This window comes from Hordeum vulgare, unplaced genomic scaffold, assembly GCF_904849725.1.
Source record: "Hordeum vulgare subsp. vulgare unplaced genomic scaffold, MorexV3_pseudomolecules_assembly, whole genome shotgun sequence".
In the NCBI taxonomy this organism is placed as follows: domain Eukaryota; kingdom Viridiplantae; phylum Streptophyta; class Magnoliopsida; order Poales; family Poaceae; genus Hordeum; species Hordeum vulgare.
Genome location: NW_025422483.1, coordinates 650,495 through 660,843, shown reverse-complemented (window position 1 = coordinate 660,843; position 10,349 = coordinate 650,495). Strand labels below are relative to the sequence as shown.

Sequence of the window (10,349 nt, the reverse complement as noted above, 5' to 3'; positions counted from 1 at the left end):
AGAGTGGCAAAGCCTCTGGTCCTGATGGGTTTCCGGTGGAGTTTTACAAAACAATGTTGGCATATCATCAAAGTGGATCTTATGGCAATGTTTGATGATCTGTTTGCCGGTAACCTACATCTCTTCCATCTGAATTTCGGTACCATAACGTTGATACCAAAGAAGGAAGGGGTGACCCGCATTGAGCAATTTCGCCCTATCTGTTTGCTTAATGTTAGTTTCAAAATTTTCACAAAGGTGGGAACGGATAGACTAACTAAGATGGCACATTCAGTAGTGCAATCTTCACAAACAGCATTCATGCCCGGGCGTAATATTCTTGAAGGGGTAGTGGTTCTTCATGAGACTTTGCATGAAATTCACTCGAAGAAACTTAATGGGGTGATCTTCAAAGTGGATTTCGAAAAGGCTTATGATAAAGTGAAATGGTCCTTTTTACAACAAACTTTGCGAATGAAGGGGTTCGATGAGCTTTGGAGAAAGCATGCAGACTCCTTTATTAGAAGAGGGAGTGTCGGGATTAAGGTTAATGATGACATTGGTCACTTTTTCTAGACACTTAAGGGGCTCAGACAAGGGGATCCGATGTCCCCTATTCTTTTCAATATTGTTGCGGATATGTTGGCTCTTATGATTAAGAGAGCAAATGAAAAGGATCTTGTAGGTGGACTAGTCCCGCATCTGGTAGATGGGGGTGTTTCTATCTTACAATATGCCGATGATACGATTCTCTTTATGGAGCATGATCTAGTGAAAGCTAGAAATCTTAAGCTCATCCTTTGCCTTTTCGAGAAGCTATCTGGGCTGAAGATAAATTTCAATAAAAGTGAGTTTGGGTGTGTAGCTCGGGATTTACCTTTTACGTACTTAGGAATTCCCATCCATCACCGTAAACTTTCCAATGTTGAGTGTAAATGCATTGAGGAATGGTTTGAAAAGAAACTTGGTAGTTGGGAAGGTAAGCTCCTTTCTTACGGAGGTAGGTTAGTGCTTGTCAATTCAGTATTAACAAGCATGCCTATGTTTCTCCTATCTTTTTTTGAGGTACCTGTGGGGGTGCGAAAAAGATTGGATTTCTACCGGTCCCGTTTTTTCTGGCAAAGTGATGAGGTTACAACTAAGTATAGGCTGGCTAAGTTGGATATTATCTGTCGACCTAAAGAACAAAGAGGTTTAGGAATCAAAAATTTGGAGACCAAAAATAGATGTCTTCTCAGCAAGTGGCTGTTTCGATTATCTATGGAATCCGAAGGGATGTGGGTACAAATTCTGACGAACAAGTACCTTCACTCCAAATCTTTATCTCAGGTTACGGCTAGACCACTAGACTCGTCGTTTTGGAAGGGTCTGATGCGGGTGAAAAACTCTTTCTTCAACAGAACGAGGTTTATCATTGGTAATGCTGAATTGATTAGATTCTGGGAAGATTCTTGGCTAGGAGATTCACCTTTAGCTCTTCAATACCCGCGGTTGTACCATATTGCCCAACGCCGACAAGTGTCAATTGCTGCAGTATTTCGTGAGATACCCCTTAATATTCAATTCCGTAGATCTTTAATTGGTGATAGATGGGTCTCCTGGTTGCATCTGGTTAGAAGGTTAATGGAGGTTAATCTTTCTGACAGGATTGATCGAGTTTCTTGGAGTTTAACATCGAATGGGATGTTTACGGTTAAATCCATGTATTTTGATCTCATTGATTCGGTACCTATTCCAAAAACCCAACATATTTGGAAGGTCAGAGTGCCTCTTAGAATTAAAGTTTTCTTGTGGTTTGTACACAAGGGAGTTATTTTAACAAAGGATAATCTGGCCAAGCGGAATTGAAAGGGTAGCCCCAGATGCAGCTTTTGTTCAAGGGTAGAGAGTATTCAGCACCTCTTTCTCGATTGTCCTATGGTTAAACTTGTTTGGCGCTCAATTCACATTACTTTTAACATCCCTCCTCCTGTTAATTTGAACTCATTATTTGGAACGTGGTTACAGGGAGTTGATGTTCAATTGGCCAAATCTATTCGTGTCGGAGCATGTGCTCTTTTATGGGCTTTATGGAACAACATAAATGATTTGGTTTTTAACAGACTACGTGATATTCATTTTCTGCAGGTTATCTTCAGAACTACCGCACTGATCCGCACATGGTCGTTACTAACTCCTGTGGTAGCCAGGGAGCCTATGGTTACTGGGTGTGTCCGTTGGGAGATGGTAGCACAGGGTATCTTCAACCGGCTTGGATGGCGTCATATTAATAGGATAGGTGCTTAGGCATCTAGATCTTTTAGTCTCCTCCGGCTTGGGCGCGCTGTTCGCCATGTATCTCTTATTTTAGCACTTTGTTGCTTTCGACATATTTGTACTTTGTGGAGATTTGATTTACTTTAATATATGGCTGCATGCATCGCTTGATGCAGAGGCCGGGGCTAGGCCTCCTTTTCTAAAAAAAACACGTGTATATGAACGTTTTCGTCTACTATGTAAGAAAAATAGTGTCATATGAGTGACGGGTCCCGTGCACGCCCGCCTAGTTTCTTTTTCTCTCCTTTCAAGTCGTTTCGTTTCCCTTCATTTCAACGTGAAAATTTTTTATTGCAAAAGAATAGACTTTTTTTCTTGCAAAACAATATTGAAAAAATCCCTTACATTATAACTAACATCTCACGTATCAATACAAAATAATTTTACAAACTGGAGTAAAAACTGAAATGTTGCATGACACCATATATATGTTGCTCTTCAGTATAGAGCTAATAAACAAAGTAGTCTAATGCACGCTCGGAGCCACTCATTCCCGCAATAATTAATTTCTGATTTCCATGATGCTCTTTCATTGTGACTCGCGTATTAAACATACTAGCTAGTAGAATTCCCGTGCGTTGCTACTTGCTACGGGCTGCATTGATGACTTTTTTTATTGTTAAAGTGTTTTATTTTTCTTCCATTCTTTCCTCTCCCAACTAAAATTGTTTCCCGTCTTGTCAAAAATAAACTGAAACTGTTTCCCGGAATGATATGTGAATGGATAAATTTACAACCATATAGACCTATCAAGATCCAAAAACATATTTATTGAACAAAATTTCTACAACACATTCGACATAAAATTTATGGTATTTGATAGATTGGAACAAAAAAAAGCTTGACTTCCCACCAAATTCTATTTATATTTTAGAACAATGTGTACCTGCAAGATCTATCTCCCCTTCCTCCAGTCCCTCGATCTCTCCATCTCTCTCCCTCACTCTCTTGATCTCGAGTGTGTTGCATTCTCAAAAAGGCTCCGGTGCTCTAGTAGCCGTCTCATGAGCTGGTCGTCATTGTTGATGTTGGTGGTGCCAGGAGTAATGAGGAGGATCACCACAAAAGGTTGTTGGTGTTCTTTTATATATATAAACTTCTCCTCCTTTATCCATTCAAAAATATTGTAGCATCGTTTACAAGTAGAAGAATGACCTCATCAGGGGGCGTTATCCATCCAAACATGATTCTCAAGCTAACACAGATGATTGTTTCTTATTTTCGCGAAATGAAATACGTGCTAGCTGGCAGTGAAGTAAAAGACGTTTCACATCAATTTAAAACATTTCCAAATATCTTAAATGGAGTTAATGGATTTAGTGTTGAAGATTTATTGAAGACACAATGGAAATTCAAGTATTAGAATTGGGGATCACTAACTTGAATGTCAAGTTAAGCAATTGGAGAAGTACTGAAAATAACCGACCTCAGGGCAGAAGCGCAACAGCCAGACATCTCAAGTGACTATTACTCTAATAAAGAAGCCGCTGAAACCCCAAATAATTACATTGGGATCCGACTAATCTAAGAACAAGAATAGTTATAGTAGGTGCTACAGTGTTGTCATGTTTCTAGTGTTGTCCAAAATGAGATTGAGACAACACACGATTAAGCCTGGGCATTCGGGTATTTTGGTTATTCTGGTTCAGATAGTTTGGTTTATGGGTAATTCGGGTATTCAAAAATGGGAACCAAATTTTCTTTTGTCAAAAAATAACTGAACCCAAATTACCCAAAATTTCGGTCCAGGTAATTCGGGTATCCAAAAAACCCAAAATATTCGAAGCACACATCAACTTTTGGTATGAATAATAGCGATATGTGGTTATTTTGGATAGTATGAATATTTTAGTTAGTATGGGTAACATGTAAGTGTAATAATAGCGTGAATAATTTGGATATTATGAATAATTCAGATAGTATGGGTATTTTGGGTTTTCCAGACTAAAACCCAGACCCTAACCCAAAAACCGAATAGTGACAAATTGAGAACCGAACCGTAACCCGATACACGTATTACCCGACAATTCAGGTAATTCGGTTCGGTTAGGGTTCAGGTAGCGCGTTAGGGTACCCAAACGCCCAGGGTGACACACGATAACGATGGCAATGACCACGACGAGCCTCACCCTACATCCGGTAGTAACACTTATGTCTTCATCTCATTAGACAATGGTATTGAAGAACAAAGCAAACTGTCGTAATTGTAGTAGGTTAATGTTTCAAAACATTAGATCTCTCCATAAGCTTGTTTTACAAGCAAACCAACTATATATATTTCTAAAATATGGAAGTAGTTTACATACACAGCAAGCTAATAAAAATGAGATTTTAAATCTTGAAACTAGTGCAAATATGTCTAGGCAGTAACATAAGTAAAAGGGAAGTAGAAGGCCAAGCCAACATATACCGGGGACAATGTGCCGAAAAGGGGTTGTCTGTAAGCAGGAAAATGGATCCGCCCCCGGCCGACGATCGCCGGAGACAAGGAAGAAGAGGTGGAAGACGAACTTGGTGATTTTTCGACGCACAAACACCCTCATTGAAACTCGCAGATTTTGTCCATTCTAGCCAGTTTTCTATGCTATTACTCATTGATTCTGGGTCCTGTGGTGATACGAATGTTGAGAGAACTTCGGGGACAGGTTATTCGGACATCATCAAAACTCGCAGTTTTGGTCTATTCTGGCCAGTTTTCTATGCTATGACTCACTGATTTTGCATCCCAGGGCACTAGAAACGTTCCACGAACTCCGGAGATCGGTTACTCGGACCTCATCAAAACTCGCTGATTTGGTCCATTCTGACCAGTTTTCTATGCTATTACTCACTAATTCTGGGTCACGTGGCACTACAAACGTTCGGGGAACTTCGGGGACCGATTACAACGACCTCGTCAAAACTCGCAGATTTGATACATTCTGACCAGTATTCTTTGCTATTACTCACTAATTCTTGGTCCCGGGGAACTACTGGCACTCGAAAATGCTGGCACTCGCGTGAAAGTTCTCATGGGCTGTGGCCCATAAAGCAATTCACTCTGGCTGTCGGGACCACCTCACTTGCCTAAAAAAAAAAAAAACTTGCCTCGCCAAACCGCCAACCACCTCCGTCGATCCGACTGGTTCAAAGAAAAAGCCAAACATTCATTCGTTCAGTAGAAAAACCGACTTCTGAATTTTATTGGATAAATAAATTCATACGTTCAAAAAAATAATCATGGATTTACTTGAGAAATTCCCACACTTGCAAAAAATGTGCTCGCAATTAAGTAGTTGTGGTGAGTTAGACATGGATGCATACGCTTGACGGGGCATGTCTGTCAGTCAAGGAGGCCTCCGGCTGCTTGGACTGCTTCCAGGGAGCTGCCGACTGGTGTCAACTTCAGCTTGTCTCCACCACCAAAGTGCTTCTTCCTTGCCCGTTCAAAAAAAAAAAGTGCTTCTTCCTTGATCTGCTGCCTCCATATATATTCCACATCAGAATGCCACAGCAAAACATAAAGCAGATCAGGAATGAGCAAAGATGAGCAATCTGGCAAGTCTCCAACATAAAAAAAGAAGTTGATATGCAATCTCTGAGGACGACATTTACCGAACAGAGCGTTTTACTAATGTAAGATTTCCTCGGATGTACATTTCTTACCGACAAAATCACCAAACAACACATTATACAGATGTATTCTTTTTATAATCATTACACGGACGCACTGTACAAATGTATGTAATCCTTTTTACAATTTGGATTCGGAAGGGACTAACAAGTCCTGCAAAAGTCTGGTCCTACCAAACGGTTGTCACTGTGCAGCATGTTGAAGAGGCTAGCTGTTGTATGCTGACCGTGGAACGGAATAATTCAACGGTGTCTCTGTTATCCCCACTCTTCCACTCCGTTAGCTGTCACACTATAGATCATGAGCCCTATTGCAAGTTTGCAACCTAGACCGTCTCTGATTCTCCAGTTCTCTTCCTCTTCCTCTTCCAGGCATTGATGGGCGCCGCTTCCGCTCTCTTCCTCTTCGTCCTCGTTATCACGGGCGAGGCCGCCACACTAGGAATCACCAACCAATGCTCCTACACCGTGTGGCCGGCCGTCGTGCCGGGAGGTGGCCGGCAGCTCGATCCAGGGGAGGCATGGGTGCTGGACGTCCCCGCCGGCAACACATCCGGCCGCGTCTGGGCACGGACGGGCTGCACGTTCCATGGCGAAGGTAACGTGTCGTCGTGCCAAACTGGTGACTGCGGCGGCTTGCTCGCCTGCACAGCCTATGGCCGGCCGCCCAGCACGCTCGGTGAGTTCGCGTTTGGCGGCCTCAACGCCGTGGATTCCTTCGACATCTCCTTCATGGACGGCTTCAACGTGCCCATGGACTTCCTGCCGGTGCCGGTTCAGGTTCAAGGAAGGGCAGGGTGCGTCAAGGGGCCGCGCTGTCCAGCCAACATCACATCGCAGTGCCCAACAGAGCTGAAGGCTCCGGGGGGTTGTAACAGTGCATGCAGGGTGTTGAAGCAGGACAAATACTGCTGTACCGGGAGCGCGGCACACAATTGCAGCACCACCAACTACTCGGTCTTCTTTAAGAAGATGTGCCCAGATGCCTACAGCTACCCCAAGGATGATCCCAGCAGCACTTTCAGTTGCCCGACGGGCACCAACTACCAGGTCGTCTTTTGTCCCCTGATGAATCAAGCAATGTCGCCTCCAGCTGAAAGTCCCGTGGCTCTGCCTGCGCCTATTGGGCCAACAAGCATGAAACCAAAATCCTCCACTGTAACAAGAGTTGTGACAATTCTAGCTCCTGTAGGCAGCTTCATTTTGCTTACCGTCGTCTTCCTCCTCGCCTACTTTATATGTAAGCGGAGAACACATAGACAACATGAGATGGAGGAGGAGGAAGAGTTTGGGGAGCTACAAGGAACACCAATCAGGTTCACATATCAACAGCTAAAAGCAGCAACCGAGCAATTTGCAGACAAGCTAGGGGAAGGAGGATTTGGGTCTGTTTTCAAGGGAAAATTTGGGGATGAAATGATTGCAGTAAAACGTTTGGATCGAGCTGGTCAGGGCAAAAGAGAATTTTCTGCAGAGGTTCAGACAATTGGCAGGATTCATCATATTAATCTGGTGAGTTTGATTGGTTTCTGTGCAGAGAAATCCTATAGGCTCCTGGTGTATGAGTATATGCACAAAGGATCCTTGGATAGATGGATCTATTGTCGACATGACAACGATGCTCCTCCTTTGGATTGGAGCATCCGGTGCAAAATTATCACTCACATAGCTAAGGGTCTCTCTTATCTTCACGAGGAGTGCACAAAACGGATTGCTCATTTGGATGTCAAACCACAAAACATCCTCTTAGATGATGAATTCAATGCTAAACTTTCTGATTTTGGACTATGCAAGCTCATTGATAGGGATATGAGCCAGGTGGTTACTAGAATGAGAGGCACACCTGGATATTTAGCTCCTGAATGGTTAACATCGCAAATCACAGAAAAGGCTGACGTCTACAGCTTTGGTGTTGTGGTCATGGAAGTCATCAGCGGAAGAAAGAACCTCGACACTTCCCGGTCAGAAGAGAGCATCCATCTTATTACCCTATTGGAGGAAAAGGTTAAAAACGACCACTTGGTAGATTTGATTGACAGGAACAGCAACGACATGCAAGCACATAAGCAGGATGCAATTCAGATGATGAAGCTCGCGATGTGGTGTTTGCAGATTGATTGCCAAAGAAGGCCTAAAATGTCTGAGGTGGTCAAGGTCTTGGAAGGTGCCATGAGTGCAGACAACAATATTGATCATAACTTTGTTGTTGCTAGGAATGTGATCTCCTCAGTTCCACCTCTATCTTCACATGTATCGGGGCCCAACTGAAATGAGGCAATTCTGGAAAGATAGGCAATTAGATAATGGGCAGGACAGGAGATTTTCTTATGTAAATCAAAAGCCATGATATGTTGTATTTTTTGTCAGATTACTACAACCTGAAGCCGCTCAGCTTTAACTAATTCCGTTGTAATTTCTTTGTCCAGTTACCTCTGTTTCGGGTTACTTTAGAAACTTGAAATTAATAGCATGTCCAAAAATGTTACTGAAGAAAGCAGATAAATGCGCAGAATTGAAGTGGTTTTAAGTTCTACAAAATTTGCACTGCTATTTTTTTTTACGAAGTTAGGTGATGTACTTAAAGTTTGTAAGCATAAGAAGATGTCACGGTTTCCTCAATGAAAAAGATTTCAAGGATGGCTTAAATCTTTCGAATTAGAAGAACTGCTAAATGGCAAATTACATTGGGAATCTGCTCTCCCTGCACCACTCCAGATAACTTAGTTTGATGGGCACCTTTTTAGTTCCACTTGAAATTTAGAGGATTTTGCGATAACCTCCATCAGAATATTTAAGGTTTTGGGCTGGCAAAGCAATGTGCAGGGGATGAAATTAAGCATCACTGCACTGGCTGCAGCTAAACCATTTTCTTGGAACTTTGGACAATAAACTACGATTCAGATGTTCAAAGCTATGAAATGCTTTTGCTGGAACTAGAACTGGAGCTAAAAGGGAAACTATGCCTCTGAAGCCATTTGTTCCAATTCTGGGCCAGCCGATGCACCAAAGTTAGGGAATGTACAACTATATACTACTCCCTGTGTTCCTAAATATTTGTTTGTTCAGTTCTCCACAACAACAAGTATCGTGGTACAGAGGGAGTATCACATTTGATTTTCTATTCAATTAGCGTTTGTGTTGTATAGTAAGTTGTAACCATCGACCAGTATAATGTGATGACATTACATCAGAGCAACCAATAATGTGTACAAGACGCCACTGCAGCTCGTAATGACTTATCCTTGTCCTTCAGATGCCATACTTGTGTAGTTGGTCGTCGTTCCTATGGAATGGAAGATCTGATATATGATATGAGCTGCCCCCCATGAACCTGTTGCACGAATGATCAGTTGACGCGGGGGTTACCTCTATCGACTAGCATTGGGTGAGTACCAGACCGAAGAAGACGGCGGCGACGGGTCCGTCTCCGGAGTCGGGCGATTAGGAGCGGCGCGTCTGCAGATGGGATGCGGCGGAAAGATGTGGTGCTGGGGATGGAGGATTCGTGGCGAGCAGTGGCGGCGGCGCGTGAGGCACGGTCCAGTTCGCCGGCGCCGGCAACAGCGGCGCGCCGCGGATGAGGGTACCGCCGCTAGTCTTGGAGTCGGGGGATGAGGACGGCCCAATAGTCCAGTACCCAGCCAAGCCCACCAAATGTCGCGGACAGGAAGCGCAGGGAAGCGTGGTTGAATAGCGTGGTTGAATAGCGCAGGGATTCATGTCGATGCAGGCATCAGACCTTGGATGGCTGCGGTCTTCCATGACAATAGTGGGGTTTACTTAGGCAGCTCAACTCTAGGTATTGAATCAATGAAAAAATAAAGTGCTATGTCAAAATAACGGCACCTTAAATATATGCTATTAGGAAGACGTTGTACATAGATTTTTCTTAACGAGTCATTTCTCAAAATACTATAGCTTACTATTAGCAACGCTATGGCACGTTATTTTTTTCACTGCTATGGATTAATATGCATGACTGCACGAGGTCAAGTCGTTGTTCTCCAGAAGTACTAGAGAGAAAATGAATGAATCAGAGGTGTGTGTGGAGTACATACACTGTCCATGCCGACCAGGGAACAGAGATAACGAGGCTAGAGCTTCCTCCCAGCTTCAAGGCCTCGATCAGGTGCCGCGCAGCTTCCTCCCAGCGTGATCTTGTGATCGAGAATGATTTCCATTCTATAAACAGCAGCAGCTAGCGAGGATAGTGGTAGTGCCACCCTCGTCTGGACGCAATCAAGGAGTGAGAAGTGGCTCCATATGCTTGATGGCATATGATAGCTAGGCCAGTCAACAAGGCCTCCAGCCGCTGTCAGCCAACATGCATGCCCCCAGTCGTAGGGTACTTCTTGCAAAGTGATCTTCATTTTACATCACTGCTGACAAAGCATATGGCAGATCGGTAATGAACAAAGATGTGCAATCTGGGCAAAAAAACC

General features: G+C 43.4%; 1 protein-coding gene across 1 annotated transcript; it reads left to right on the top strand.

The window, feature by feature from the left end:
* The first annotated feature begins 6,210 nt into the window (after window positions 1–6,210).
* Window positions 6,211–8,309, top strand: LOC123415200 (PR5-like receptor kinase). Its single transcript, XM_045106720.1, has one exon. It carries the CDS (start codon window positions 6,286–6,288, stop codon window positions 8,173–8,175), a length of 1,890 nt encoding a protein of 629 aa, XP_044962655.1. The 5' UTR covers window positions 6,211–6,285; the 3' UTR covers window positions 8,176–8,309.
* Window positions 8,310–10,349: the final 2,040 nt, after the last annotated feature.

Bases quoted from the DNA above. Each gene is read 5' to 3' on its own strand.
- LOC123415200 (XM_045106720.1), top strand. From the start codon at position 6,286: ATGGGCGCCGCTTCCGCTCTCTTCCTCTTCGTCCTCGTTATCACGGGC.